Here is a 15,161-nt window from a genome sequence, read left to right as displayed (position 1 = left end):
TAATAATTGTCTCCAATATCAAATTAGACTCTGATCTTTCTAACTGCGTCTACATATGCATATATATGTATATATATATAAATACATATATCTATGAATGTACTTTGGATGCTTTTTGCTTTTTTGTATTTTCGCGCCCATTTTGAAGTTGTCCATCGAACAAGACTAGATGCAGATAATAGAATGATACAGAGTTTTAGAATGTACATACACATAATAATAATAATAATAATAATAATAATAATAATAATAATAGTACTAATAATAATAAAAATAATAATAATAAAAATAATAATAATAATTTTGAATGAAAAAGCATTTTATATATATATATATATTTACTTATATATATTACTTATATATATATATATATATATATATATATATATATATATTACTTATATATATTTATATATATTTTATATATATATATATATATAAATATAAACAAAGTGCGTTAGTCGATTAAAGATAAAAGAAAAGAAAATATTTTTCATAAAGGAGTAAATATGTTTGTTTGTTTGTTGTTTACTTCGAAAGCGCTGCGTAAATGCTTATTCCTCTTTATATTATATCCTTTATTGAGAGAAGAGGTAGATACTTTTCTTTCTTTTTATCTCTTTGCAGCATTGTTCGCACTCACTCGTTCAAGGACGTATTATCCCACGTGCACGCTCAGTTATATTGCATCTCGAGCACTAACAACTCTTAACGAGTATATACCCGTCTTACATACATACATACATACATATACATATATATATATATATATATATATATATATATATATATATATATTTCGATTCCCGATTCTTAACGCGTAGCTTCTTTTACAAAAGGATCGAAATATAAGCATCTCGAACGTCCTTCGCGTCATTACTTTAAGCCTTAGCACAAATCCTTGGCTCGTTTTTCCTTCGTTCTTTCGTCATTGCGCATCGATAAACGAGTAAAAGAGAGAAGGAAAAAGAATAATAATAATAATAATAATAATAATAATAATAATAATATTAATAATAATAATAATAAACGATATTGTATCTTCACGGTTTCGCAAACAGGAAAGAATAAAGAAATTAGAAAGAAAGAAGGAAAGTTGTCATCCTTGTGATTCGTGTATCTTTTTATGCATCCCATAAAAAAAATAACGAATATATGTGAGATTATAAACAAACCTCAAGAAAGTTTTAACTTTGTTCTCATCGTTAAGGATTGTACTTGCTTCGTGGATTGAACTTGCGTATTAAATAAAAGGATTCAATTAATTCCTCCTCACTTTTCTTTTTTTTTTTTCTTTTTTTTTTTTTTCTTTTGCGACGGAGAGACCTTCAACAAAATTTTTTTCATTTCAAAACTGGCCCGAAACCGTCATAATTTGACAGCCAGATTGTACGTGATCCATCACCTGTTCCTTAAGCCGGCAAACGTGTTCCTTAAGTTTATGTACGACCGCGCTCAATTCGCTGTTCTCGCCTTTGAGAACTTTGACCTTGTCCTCCAGCCTGGAAATACGTTCGAGTTTGCGCCTGCGACACTTGGAAGCGGCAACGCGATTTCGTTGCCTCTTCCTTTCAAGTTTGATCCTTTCTTGATTTTCCATGTCTATCGGTGACATAGGCGGCGAGCTTGAAACGCTAGGTACCGTTTGAGGTTCATCCTTTATTTGCATTAGTCCCTGACTCACCGAGGACTCCGTGCCGACGCTTTGTACGCTACCGGGTGGTTCCAAAGTTGTGTAAGTAGCTCCATGTAAGCTACCAGGTTCTTGGGAACTATCCGAATGATGTAGCTCGTTTAAAGCATCTACGAAACCACGAGCATAAAGTTCTTGAGCTTCCGTAACCGTCTTTGGAAATAATATTTGTGCCGTTGGGGTCGGTAAGGATGAAACAATACCCCCACTACCATCCTGTTGTTCGATTATCAATTTCTCTAATTCCGGCGATCCGAGTTTTAACATGTTTAAATCCGGCGAGCTCAATATCGGTGCAACATTGTTCAATGTTGTCGGTAAAGGACCTAATCTAGGTCTTTTTGCCTGTTGCCCTTGTCTCTGACAATTGTTTAAATCCAATGTTAAATTACGTTTCGGTTGGCCCATATTATTATTTTCACGATTTACAACACCGTAAACGCTCGTAGCGTCCTCGTAAAATGTTTGATCCATTGTCAAGTTTCGCACCATCGGTGCCACGAGACAGTCTTTCGCCGATGACAAGTCGAAGGTCGTCCCTCCTTCCCTCTCCTCTACTTTTATACAGTGCGCGCCCGCACTCGTGGTCTGCACACACAATCGCACTCCCTTCTCTCTCTTTCTTTCTTTCTTTCTTTCTCTCTATCTCTCTCTATCTCTCTCTCTCTCTCTCTCGCTCGTTAGTTCTGTTACTCCCCCTCTTTCTCGTTCTCCCCTCTTTTCCTCCTTCAGCCTTTCAGTCAAGGCACGCACCCTCGTCGGATCCGTTCGACGTTTCGATGAATTGGAAATTCAGGACGCGTTTAGGTTACTCTTGCTTAGGATAGTACGTTGCAAGGACGAGGGCAAATCCGGCTGACAGGAGAAGTCGCGTGGGTGGTTTTATTGCTTGTTAACTGTAACGCGTTGTATTTTCTTTTTCTTTTTTTGTCGGTCCTATCTCAAGGACGGAATTATATAACCATTCGACGACGGCCTCCAAACTGTTGGCCTTTTTTCTTCCTTTCTTTCTTTCTTTTTTTATTGTCTTTCTCTTTCTCTTTCTCTCTCTCTCTCTCTCTCTCTCTCTCTCTCTCTCTCTCGATCTCTTATCTAGGCTTATATCCACAGAGGAAATAACACTCTTCACTAGTACGAGAATGATTATCGCAGCAGACAATATCAATAAATTCAGTCACGTATGTGACACCTTAACCGTAGGCGTTGCTCTCTAACTCCTACAGCGGCGTATTTTTTTCTTAATTTTTTTTTTTTTCTTTCTTCAAACGATACGTCACTATATCGGGCGTGAATTAAATACGTGCGTATTCTCTCGTGGCTCGATTGACAGCTTAAAAGTCGATCGAAGGAACGGAGTACACAATGATGAATCACGCCTCGTTGCGTGTGATATCGAATGAACAGAAAGAGAATGGAGAGAGGGAGAAAAAAAGATATACACCAAACGTAAGAAGTAACAAGGAAGAAGATGGCTGATACGCAACTCCTACGTGTTACGACGCGTGTCACGCCTATAGGAGGAGGATTTTGTTGATAGTAAACGTAATGCACTCGGCTGACGCCACGCTCCGCATCACGCGACGTCTCGACTACTTGTGAAGAACCAACTGAAGGTACTGGCTTTTATCCCATGACTCATCGTTACTATTAATATCGATGTCGTCAGCGTTTTCTCATTTCATTGGATACCAGTGTCGTCATTCCTCTTGTCCCATTGGTCGGTCGATCCGCGCTACTAGGAATTGGCCGACGCATGCGCACAAAGCGATTGAATACTTTCGTCGGAGGGAGCGTTTGAACGTCGGCGTAGAAACTAAGCTATATTTCCGTTTGCTTTCATTCTGGACTATCGCATTTAGTTGCATAATTTGGTGCTCCATTAACGTTCGTTAGTTCGCCGTAACTTCTGAAAACATTCCACTTTTAAATAGCGGATGATCGTTTATCGCGTATAAAATTAATTTTACAAAAATTTCATACGACGATTATATAATCGATATTCCAACAAACGATTGCAAACATTTTCGAAATCAACGAACAATCAAACAAGCTATTTTTACGATAATAGTGATAGAAATCTTTCCTCGAAATTGGATTATATAGAAAATATGATAACGACGAACGTTGAGATTCGATCGGAATAATTTGTTCGTAGATAAAAATGACGGAAATGTAGCCTAAAATGTGTTTATCGACGTTCAAACGGTCCCTCCGTCGTGAACGTCGAAGATTGGTTAGGGCGCATGCGTGAGTCAATTCCTAGTAGCGCGGCTTGTTCGACCAATCAGGTGATAGCCTTAACGCCATCGTTAACCAATGAGAGAATTGTTTGGTGACGACGATACTATTTATAGCGCGATGAGTCATAGGATACAAGGTAGTCGCTTTAGTTGGGTTTTCACAAGTTGCCATAGACATAGCATGGTACGGGGATAACACTTTGTGTAGTGTCAGTTGCGCGCACACGCTTCGTATCTTTTGGTTAGATCGTACTATAGCTCTGACACGTGCGTACGCGTAGGTGTTGCCCGTTTTTCTTTCGACGTGTTGAAAACGTCGTGCATTTGCTTTTGCACCCTCGCACACGTTAAGAATGACTCATTATTTTGTGCTACGTTCTTTCGATCAGCTTTAGCTTGTCAACGTAGGGAAGGAAAATATAAGAAAGAAGGAAAAAGGGAGCGAGAGAGAGAGAGAGAGAGAGAGAGAGAGAGAGAAAGAAAGAAAGAAAAGAGAGGGGGGAGAGAGAGAGAGAGAGATGCATCCACAATCCACGCCCCACAGTGACGTATGAAAGAGTGGGGGTAAAGCGAGTACCGAAGAAAACATCGAAGATAACGCGCGTATGCGGAATTGGAATGAATATTACATTCGATATTTATAATAAGCAAGTATATAAGATATTATATACGCATGATACAACATGCGTAGTCGGATTAAAAGGGAATTTGTCTTTGGATACCGTTGTAATGTTATGTAACTTAAGCCCTTGCGTCAGAATATAGGGAATCGTAATATTCAGAAAAATTTCAACGCTCTAGACGGATCTTACGAGGATTATTATTTTTCTCTTGAACCGGATCTAGACTCTCTTCCTTACGGCGTAAAAACATCGAACGAAAGACGCGCTTTGAATTCGTGATTCACCGAAGTGTCGAGCGAGCGTGTAGGAAAAGTGAGAGTAAGAGAGAGAGACAGAGAGAGAGAGAGAGAGAGAGAGAGAGAGAGAGAGAAAACAGATACTGCACAGAAAAGAGAAGAGAGGGAAGACAACGAGAGATAGAGCACGCGTATATGCTTGAAAGAGTGAGAGAATAAGAAAAGACGACCTTCGGAGTTGCCATCAAAGAAAGACCATTCTTCACGTTATCGATGGTACGAAATTTAACAATGGATCAGGTATTTAATGAGGACACGACAGGCTCTTACGGAGTTATAAATCGTGAAAATAACATGGGTTTACGTAAACGTAATCTCACGTTGGATTTAAACAATTGTCAGAGACAAGAGTTACAAGTTAAAAAACCAAGATTGGGCCCGTTACCGACTACTTTTAATATTGCTCCGATTTTAAGTTCCCCAGACTTGAATATGCTCAAATTGGGATCGCCGGAATTGGAAAAGTTGATAATCGAACAACAGGATGGCAATGGTGCCGACTCCGAGGGCGTCGTCACATCCTTGCCGACGCCAACGGCGCAAATACTTTTTCCAAAAACGGTTACGGAAGCTCAAGAACTTTATGCTCGTGGTTTTGTAGATGCCCTAAACGAGCTACATCACTCGGATAGCTCCCAAGAACCTGGTAGCTTACATGGAGCTACTTACACGACTTTGGAGCCACCCGGTAGTGTGCAAAGCATCGGAACGGAGTCCTCGGTGAGTCAGGGTCTCATGCAAATAAAGGACGAACCACAAACGGTACCTAGCGTTTCTAGCTCGCCGCCTATGTCACCGATAGACATGGAAAATCAAGAAAGGATCAAACTCGAAAGGAAGAGGCAACGAAATCGCGTTGCCGCTTCCAAGTGTCGCAGGCGCAAACTCGAACGTATTTCCAGGCTGGAGGACAAGGTCAAAGTTCTCAAGGGCGAGAACAGCGAATTGAGCGCGGTCGTACACAAACTGCGGGAACACGTTTGCCGGCTTAAGGAACAGGTGATGGATCACGTACAATCCGGTTGTCAAATTATGACAGTTTCGGAACAATTTTAAGAAAGGGACGTGTTTATATAGAAACCGATGCAATATATATATATATATATATATACACACATATATATATATATTTATTTATATGTATATATATATATATATATGGGAGAAATGAGAAAAATTGCGTGCTTATATATAATTATTTTCACAGCTGAAAATTAATCATGCGTTGCGATCATTTTTTTTTTTTTTTTTTTTTAAGAAACAAAGAAAAGAGAGAGTCGCGTTCGGGAGCTTTCCCCTTTGATCTTTATTAATATTGCATTTATAATCTGTTTGCTTATGCGAATGACTAAATGATCCATTTAAATAATATATATATATATATATTATAAGTGTAATAATGAATGGAAATTTTTATATGCTAAAATACGATGTGCTTAATAAGAAGCAACGAGACTTCCGATACCTCATAAAGATTTATATTTTTGCGACTTAAGAGACTTTTACAATTGTAGTCCAGAGAAAGTGAGAAGAAAGGAATTCGAGGTCTTTTGTCTTGCTAATGCGTGCCATTATATACAGTGTGCCTTCTATGCATATTATTATTGCATAGTAAAGGGATGAGATTTCAAGACTGTTGTTGTTCATTCGTGCTTTTTTAATATATTGTGGAATATATTACATGTGTAATAATATTATTATTATAGATAACGATATTTTAAAGCTTGAAAATCATCGACGATGTAACACTTCTAATCAAATAATGAATATATTGATTGTACATCAATTAAATTTAACCAAGAAAAGCAAGAAAAGGAGGAAAGGAAAAAAGGAAAAAAAAAAAAAAGAGAAAAGAAAAAAAAAGAGGAAGAAAAAAATGATGGTACTATAAAAGATGAAAGTAACAAATTAATTGTGATTTAGTAAATAAGCTAAAAACCCAATGTTCAAAATTGGGACATAGAAGTATGGTGCTGAAACGATTAAAGCATTTGCAACAAAACAATAATGAATAAAATATAGTTATCGAAATATATTATATGAATATTCAATAATATATATATATATAGATATATAAATATATATATATATATACACACACACTAGGTATATATAACTTTAATAGAAAACCTTTTATCTAATGTAAACACAGACACATACAATGCAAAATAGGAAGATTTTTTTACAAATGATTTTATTTTTTAACGAAATACTATAAAAATATAGTCTCTCTCTCTCTCTCTCTCTCTCTCTCTCTCTCTCTCTCTCTCTCTCTTCACCCGCCCCCCCTCTCTCTCTCTCGCTCTCTTTGTATTAAAGTAAAAAAAGAAAATATTATATATTTATTATTACAGATTACCAATTTATCTCTAATAATTTCACGTTTCTTTTTTCCCCCCTCCCCTCTACTACACAAACTACAGAGTATATTGTGTCCGTCTTGTGAAGTTTTGTTTACGAAAGGGTAAAAAACAAGATTTCCTTGCTACAAATCTTTTTAGTTGTCACGAATTTTGGAAGTTGGCCAAACACCACCGGCTTCTCTTTACGTTCGTTGATTTCTTAATCCGGCATCGTTCCCCTCCCTTCGTCCTTCTACTCTATTCCCTTCCCACCTCCTCCTACTCCTCCTCCTCCTCCTCCTCCTCCTCCTCCTACCACCTTCTGTACCACTCCCTCTTTCGTCCTCTCAATACTTCGCAGTGGATTTCGAAACGACCGGTTCTTCCACGAATCCACGCTGGCTTTTGGGACGACGAAAATAAAGCGAAGCAGGCACAGCATGTGCGATATCTTCGCAAACTTTACGGTTCTCTCTCTCTCTCTCTCTCTCTCTCTCTCTCTCTCTCCCCCTCTCTCTCTCTCTCTCTCTCTCTGTCTTTCTCTCTCTCTCTCTCTCTGTCTTTCTCTCTCTCTCTCTCTCTCTTTCTCTGAAAGTAGAAATATACAAAAATGGTCATGTCGTTTCTATTAATTATAAGATAGTTTTAGATAATTCGAAATTTTTTAATTTCAATTAGCTCAATTGCGTACAGATCAATATATAAATAAGTGATAATTATATATATATATATATATATATAAAATCCATTTGTTTCTTATTTATATATATAAAAAACAAGCTACACACACACACATATATATATATATATATATATATATATATATATATATATATATATGAATATAAATTAATTTTGATATATAAAAATAAAAGTTCGAATACTAATGGAGAATTTGATTGATTTTATGTTAACGTATAAATATAATATAGTTTAAAAGTAATTCACATTGACCTACTTAAATTCGCAGAAATTACAGGAAGGATCATCATCTAGCTACGTCAGAAACGGAGTCCCCCTTCATTATAACTGTTGTGTCAGGTAGAAGAGAAAACCCTACCTTCGCACGTTTCCTTTTCTCTTCACGATACACTTTGCCAACTAGTGACTAATCCTGACGAGAACTTGATATATTGGACATGTTCCTTGAATACGTTACGTTAGGATAGATAAACAATGCTATTTTCAAAAGAATAACCATGAAATATTTATATATATATATATATACATATATATATATATATATATATATATATACAATTTATATATATATACACACACAAACAAATACACAATATTGTTTTTAAAAAGAAAAACAAAAAATAAATAAATAAATAAACTGAATTTGTTGTTTTCATCTCCTTCATAAAAGCAAAAGAAAAAGAAAACAAATTTTCTTTTATATTTTAATTAAATAATATCATAGATCATGTTATACGATAGTTTATTAATAGATTAAATGTAATATGACAACAATAAAAAAAAAAAAATGGATTCTTTTTTTGAGATCATACGCTCAGCTACATTAAATCGAATCTCTTTGTAAGTTTCTGAACATAGTGGCCTCTATTTCTGGTTCAAAACAACATCCCCGGCTGGCATGTTTCGCTTCGTTTTCTTTGGAAACCGTCAGACGATAATTACACCGTATTCGTGTATGCGAGAACGTTTATGCGTGTGGTGCATATATATATATATATATATATATATATATATATATATATATTTATACATATGTATAGATACGTATACACGATGCAACACTGCTAGCAAGCATACTTACGTTTGTGATAATGATCTCTCTGCCGCAGGTGGTCACTTGCATGCACGTGGTCAGTGCATGCGCTGTTTTCTGCTAGGTCAAATTAAACCCCGCGTATTCTCCATTTCAAAGCTATAGAGAAACAATTACCGTATCGTTCTATGTTAGTATATACAGGGTGTTTTATTTCATTCGATCATTCATGCCACATTCATATTCTTCGTTTATACAAACAAAACAAAGAAAGTGTTCTAGAAGGAATGTGACCTTGAAGAAATTGTTATTTTTTCTATTTGTATATTTGCATATTTGTATCTTTGTGTTCTATATTGTATAATTGTTTCTTTTTTTGTATTGTTATTATTTTCGAAGAAATAAAAATATTTAACAGGATGAAATTAAATGAGACACCTTGTATAATCTATAAATCATTAAATAACGCGGGAAAAATTTTGTTTACCTGAAATAGCCAAGTATTAGTATAGTTAGTGCATTAAAAACTATGTCTAAACTGTTGCTTCATTACTATCTTATGTAGATTATTCTTTGGATTATATGAAAGTTAAAGAAAACAAACCTAATTTGTTTCTAATTACTTATAATTAGAGAAGGAAGTAAAATTCTATTCCTCAGTATGCTAAAATGGAATAATTAAGAATTACTTGGTAAAGAGAATTTTAATGGGCACTAATATTTATACAAATAATGTTATTTTTGATTAAAGAATGTAAAGAACGTTTTTAATACCATGAAGTATTGATGATGCAGTTAAGAAACTTCAAAGTATAAGAATATTTATTTTTATGACTTTAAGTAGGAGGATTTAGTCCAGGTGGCGCTGTCGTCTTGGATTCGTTGTGGACAAATTTTTACAAAGTTAAGCAATCTAAATTATTTTCATTGTTTATGGTTTTAGTATTGTACCACTATATTATTATTAAATAAAATAAACAAATATTATTATAATAAAAATATATACATTTTTTAATACCCTCTTCCGATTATTTATTATAAATAAAGATGAAAAAATTTTGGGGAGAAAAAAGTAAGTTTGGAATTTCAAAGAAGTAAAAAATAAAAAAGATATAATGGATATATAAATGGTTGGATTAAAATATCGCGAAACAAATAATACAATTTGTTTATAATATATAAATTTATATTTAGGCGTTAGTTCTAATTTTAGAAATTATAGAAAATGTAAACATTTTTATAGTAAAAATATTTCATAATATATTTGCATTAATATTAATTATTTGAGGTAAAAAAAATATCATAGTTTTATTTAGTTCTAAATTAATTTTTTTACAATAGTTTGATATACAAGCTCGTACTACATATCCAGGAAGTAAAGAAATTTTTATTTTCATACGTGGTATTTGTATATGCAATATGTTCTTTTGGTAATATTTTAACATAACCATTTATATTAAACTAATATTTTTTTCTATTAATTTATTGTGGAAATAAATTGTAAAAGTTATTCAAATTGAAAAATAAAAAGAAATATAATTAAAAAAATATCATATCACATTCGAGTACGAATGTAAACTGTTCACGTTCCGCTTTGAAAATCTACTGCGCATACGCGAGAATTCTTTAGGAATCTGGTAGGATAGTTGATTCAGTTCAAGGAAATGGCGTCTCGTAGGTGGAGATCATTGCGTCGAATTTCACGAATCATGAATGAATTTTAACGTTCATCACATATCTTTTTTTAATTACGTGTGTTATTAATCGGTAAGTTGTATATTATAATTAGAACATATTTTGATAGTTGAGAAACGTCTAGATTTTCGATAATTACTGATTATTAGTGGCGCTTAGAAAGAATGTAAACAAACCTGAAGATATTAAGTACTGTCAAACAGTATTAAATGAGAATTATACTTTGAGAATTATCCCAAGAATTTATTTGAATGTATTTATTAATCTAACGTTAGCTATATGATTTAAATTTTTTATATATTATGATATAGATTGTTTATATTGTTCTTATACTCACTTTCAACAGGTGCATAGTCCTTGCATGTCCTAACTGTTTTTTTTTTTTTTTTTTTTTTCTTTTATTTATGTAGATATAAATATTATTAGTGGATAAAATTGTATTTAACATTGGAATATATACTACTAAGAACATAATGTAATTGAATTCAATGTGATAATAATCTATTGTAATGAATATTATATTAAAATGTTTACATTCCTAGTATATTGAAAAGAACGACTATTGAACGATGAATGAAATAAGCGGTAATAAACAAGAGTTACCAAATACTTCGGCTTGGGAAACTCTATCAGCACCATCTCTATCTTCAGCATCTAATATGCACCACCATCATCAAACGCTGCAGCAGGATACAAGTACAACAGTTATGCAAGTTATAGTTCCTACTCCTGTTAAACTTCAAGGTCCTATATTATCTCCAGCTCAAACGGTAACCGATCATTGTTCGCAACTTGGACATCTGCAACAAACACCTTTAATGACTCAGGTAAATAGCAAAACATTATAAAATAAACGGTATAAAGGATTTTTAATTCATTCATTACTTATCGGTATAGGGTTTAGCACCAACAAATTTTTCTGATCTTGAACTTTCGCCTGAACTTCAACAACAAGGTTGGAAAAAATTCTGGAGTAAACGAGAGAACAGGCCTTATTTCTGGAACAAATTAACGGGTGAATCATTGTGGGTTGTCCCCTCTTTAAAATCTCAGGTATTATATTTATTAGGGAAAACTTAACACTTAATGCACAGTGATGGAGAAGAGTCTAATTCATCTATTACATTAAAGTTTGATCCAATCACGGATCCCCTTGGTATATGTGGTGTACCTCCAGTTCCTGGAAATGGATCAATACCTCTCTGTACACCAAGTGGTGGAGTAAAACGTAGAGCTTCAGAAGATGGTACTGCACCAGCTCCAAAAAAATTTGTGTTAGCGTATGTATAACATTTATTCATAAATTTAAATATATAAATAAATTACTTTTTTAAATTTGAAATATTTATTTATTTATCTATTTTTTTTTTTTTGTTTAATTAACAGAGGTCCATGGGATCTTGAAATTCCAACCAATGTAATTATTCACGAACGAGCACCATCAAATTTGCCACATGTCCATCCTGAAGTGGAAGCATTAAGATGCGGTTTACTTGCAAAGTTACGTTTGTGCTATCAAGAACTTTGCCATACACGAGAGTCAATAGATGCCCCTAAAGATTCTTTTAACAGATGGCTAATGGAACGTAAGGTTATAGACTGTGGATCAGACCCATTGTTGCCAAGTCAGTGCTTTCCAGAGATCTCTATGTCAATGTATCGTGAAATTATGAATGATATCCCTATTAAATTAGTAAGACCAAAATTTACTGGTGATGCTAGAAAACAATTATCTCGTTACGCGGAAGCAGCTAAGAAAATGATAGAATCAAGAGCAGCCTCTCCCGAAAGTAGAAAAGTTGTAAAATGGAATGCCGAAGATACATTTCAATGGCTCCGACGGACAGTCGGTGCAACATTTGATGACTTTCAGGATCGACTTGCTCATTTAAAACGTCAATGTCAACCTCACCTTACTGAAACTGTAAAAGCAAGTGTCGAGGGTATTTGTTTAAAAATTTATCACTTGTCGACAGAGTATGCAAAAAAAATTAAAGATAAAAATAATCAAATATTAAAAGACAGTGGTTTAGGGGATGTGATACCATTGGGGGGACCTGCTAGTATGCAAAGAAAAGTTTGGTGTTATCCAGTGCAATTTTCTCTTCCTACTCCTCGGCTTCCACAAGTGGATTATCTTCCTGAACGTGATCAAACAATGTTACGTTTTCATGGTGACACTATGTGTATTAATAATACACATTTAACAAAATTAGAACATTTGTATAGGTACAATTGTTTTGATGATAAAAAATTTGAAATGTTTTTACCTCGTGTATGGTGTATGTTAAAACGATATCAAACATATCTTGGCAATGAAGGACAAGCAACTCAGATGGCTTTGCCAGTTACAGTTTTTGAGTGCCTCCAAAGATCATTTGGTGTGACATTCGAGTGTTTTGCATCTCCTTTAAATTGTTACTTTAGACAATATTGTTCAACGTTTGCTGACACAGACTCCTATTTCGGATCAAGAGGTCCTTTTTTGGATTTTAGACCTGTAAGCGGCTCTTTTCAAGCTAATCCACCCTACTGTGAAGAACTCATGGAAGCAATGGTCAATCACTTTGAACGTCTCTTAGCAGATTCAACCGAACCTTTGTCTTTTGTTGTTTTTCTACCAGAGTGGCGAGATCCAGCACCTAATGCTCTCATAAAGCTAGAAAGTAGTCATTTTAAGCGTAAACAAGTAGTAGTACTTGCAATGGAACATGAATATAGACATGGACTTCAACATATATTACCGAAGTATATTGAACATAATAATTAGTATATTAAAATATCCTTTATTATAATATTTTAACAAATGACATGGTTTGATATTTCAGAGGTGAAGTTAACATCAGAGCTGCTCATGGAACTTTGGTTGTATGGCTTCAAAATGCAGCAGGTGCTGCAAGATGGGGTCCTACTGAGGAACGTGTAGAGGCATTATTAGAAGCTTGGCGTCCAGGAAGAGAAAGAGAAAGAGATAAACAAGAACTTCTTTCTCCACCTAGGCAAACTCATCAACAGATTCCTGCAACACCTGTTCCAGTGTTAGCAACGCAAACTCCTCCAACAATGCCACTTTCACAAACATTATCTACGCATCCTACATAATCATATAAAAAAAACTTTCTAATATAAATTTAATTTCAGTTCATGTTATGTAAAAAGATCACAATCGCTAGCAGACTCGTGTACTCTTTTTAAAACATCGGACTTCATATGTCTAATGACATTCTGACTTTATTTCGTGTACATATTTCTTCTAAAATACTTAGTTTACATATACGATTATATTTTATATCAAAATTAATAATAGTTGTGAAAGTCATCAGATTGGATCCAATGTATAAATATGTATTTCTATGGAACACTTGTTTCTATATCTATATCGCATTCTGTATTCAGTATATCTTAGTTATGTTAAAAACATTTTGCTTTTCTTCTTGTTATAATAATATTTAAGTACAATTGCATTACATAATTAAGTAATGAATAGTAAAACTAATATAAAAAGTATGATGAAAAAAAAAAAATATATATATATACATATATCTATTATATAGGTATAGAAAAAATGCACTCTCTCTCTAATTTGATAATAATCTCGTGTCACAATGTCTAATTTTTATATTAACATTAATTAATTATGATCAGTACATATGTTAGACTTTGTGAGACGCGACATGTAAGATATTAGGTATACTTGCCATGCAAGATAAAATTGGTACTATTGTAAAAGATTAAGAGATAAAGTCTATATAATTATTTATACACGCACACAGAATGTTGCAATTAGTGATCAATATGAGCACATAGCCAAGTTTATTAAAATTTATGTTACTAAAATGCGCTTTATGCAATTATTTTTAAGATATATATATATATATATGTATATATTTTATATATATATATATATATATATGTATAATATGTATATATATATATATATATATATATATATATATATATATATATATATACACATACACACATACCGTTTTCATTTCTGCTATAAAGTTAGAGTTGAAAATAACAAAAAATCCATTGAAAATGTTCTATTTAAATATTAGATACAACTTCACTGGAATATATACACTTCAATATATATATATATAAAAAAAAATTGAATTGTTATATATTCCATGAAATAAATAAAAGATTCTCAAAGAGAATGAAATGCATAAATAATTAATAAACATGAATAAGTTGTGATATTTTAATTATGTTTAGGGCTGTGCAATTTTATCGTATATTATTGATATGATATAAGAAAAGAAAAAAAAAAAAAGAGAAAAGTATTATAATTATATAATATCATACTAAAGAGAAAAGAATAAACACAACGGCCAATATATCATATAATATAATAACATTGAGATAGAAATATTTCTCTTATATCATATGACAACGTAGGATAAAAAATCTCACATTGCCCTAATCATTCTTTCATCATTTTTATTTTCAATGAACTATATATGCGATAATCATTTTCATATTATTGTACAATTGATTTTTCTATTACGATAAATATATAATGTTTATCGTT

The 15,161-nt window shown here is 33.2% G+C and overlaps 3 protein-coding genes across 4 annotated transcripts; 2 read left to right on the top strand and 1 right to left on the bottom strand.

The window, feature by feature from the left end:
* Positions 1-1,226: 1,226 nt before the first annotated feature.
* On the bottom strand, positions 1,227-3,276 carry LOC124429377 (transcription factor jun-D-like). Its single transcript, XM_046974567.1, has one exon. It carries the CDS (start codon positions 2,183-2,185, stop codon positions 1,349-1,351), a length of 837 nt encoding a protein of 278 aa, XP_046830523.1. The 5' UTR covers positions 2,186-3,276; the 3' UTR covers positions 1,227-1,348.
* An 819-nt stretch (positions 3,277-4,095) lies between these two features.
* LOC124429376 (transcription factor AP-1-like) lies at positions 4,096-8,474 on the top strand. Of its 2 annotated transcripts, XM_046974565.1 has the most exons (2): positions 4,096-5,851; positions 8,165-8,474. In XM_046974565.1, the coding sequence occupies exons 1-2, from the start codon at positions 5,066-5,068 to the stop codon at positions 8,237-8,239; spliced, it is 861 nt and encodes a 286-aa protein (XP_046830521.1). In that variant the 5' UTR covers positions 4,096-5,065; the 3' UTR covers positions 8,240-8,474. The 2 variants fall into 2 exon arrangements, with proteins under 2 accessions (XP_046830521.1, XP_046830522.1); XM_046974566.1 differs by lacking the exon at positions 8,165-8,474 and having other exon boundaries at positions 4,101-6,887.
* Positions 8,475-10,503: 2,029 nt separating this feature from the next.
* Positions 10,504-14,384, top strand: LOC124429493 (mRNA (2'-O-methyladenosine-N(6)-)-methyltransferase). Its single transcript, XM_046974841.1, has 6 exons — positions 10,504-10,696; positions 11,167-11,451; positions 11,522-11,677; positions 11,756-11,904; positions 12,011-13,372; positions 13,453-14,384. Exons 2-6 carry the CDS (start codon positions 11,194-11,196, stop codon positions 13,724-13,726), a joined length of 2,199 nt encoding a protein of 732 aa, XP_046830797.1. The 5' UTR covers positions 10,504-10,696; positions 11,167-11,193; the 3' UTR covers positions 13,727-14,384.
* Positions 14,385-15,161: the final 777 nt, after the last annotated feature.

Source organism: Vespa crabro, chromosome 15 (assembly GCF_910589235.1).
Source record: "Vespa crabro chromosome 15, iyVesCrab1.2, whole genome shotgun sequence".
In the NCBI taxonomy this organism is placed as follows: Eukaryota; Metazoa; Arthropoda; class Insecta; order Hymenoptera; family Vespidae; genus Vespa; species Vespa crabro.
This window is presented reverse-complemented; position numbering and strand designations above follow the sequence as displayed.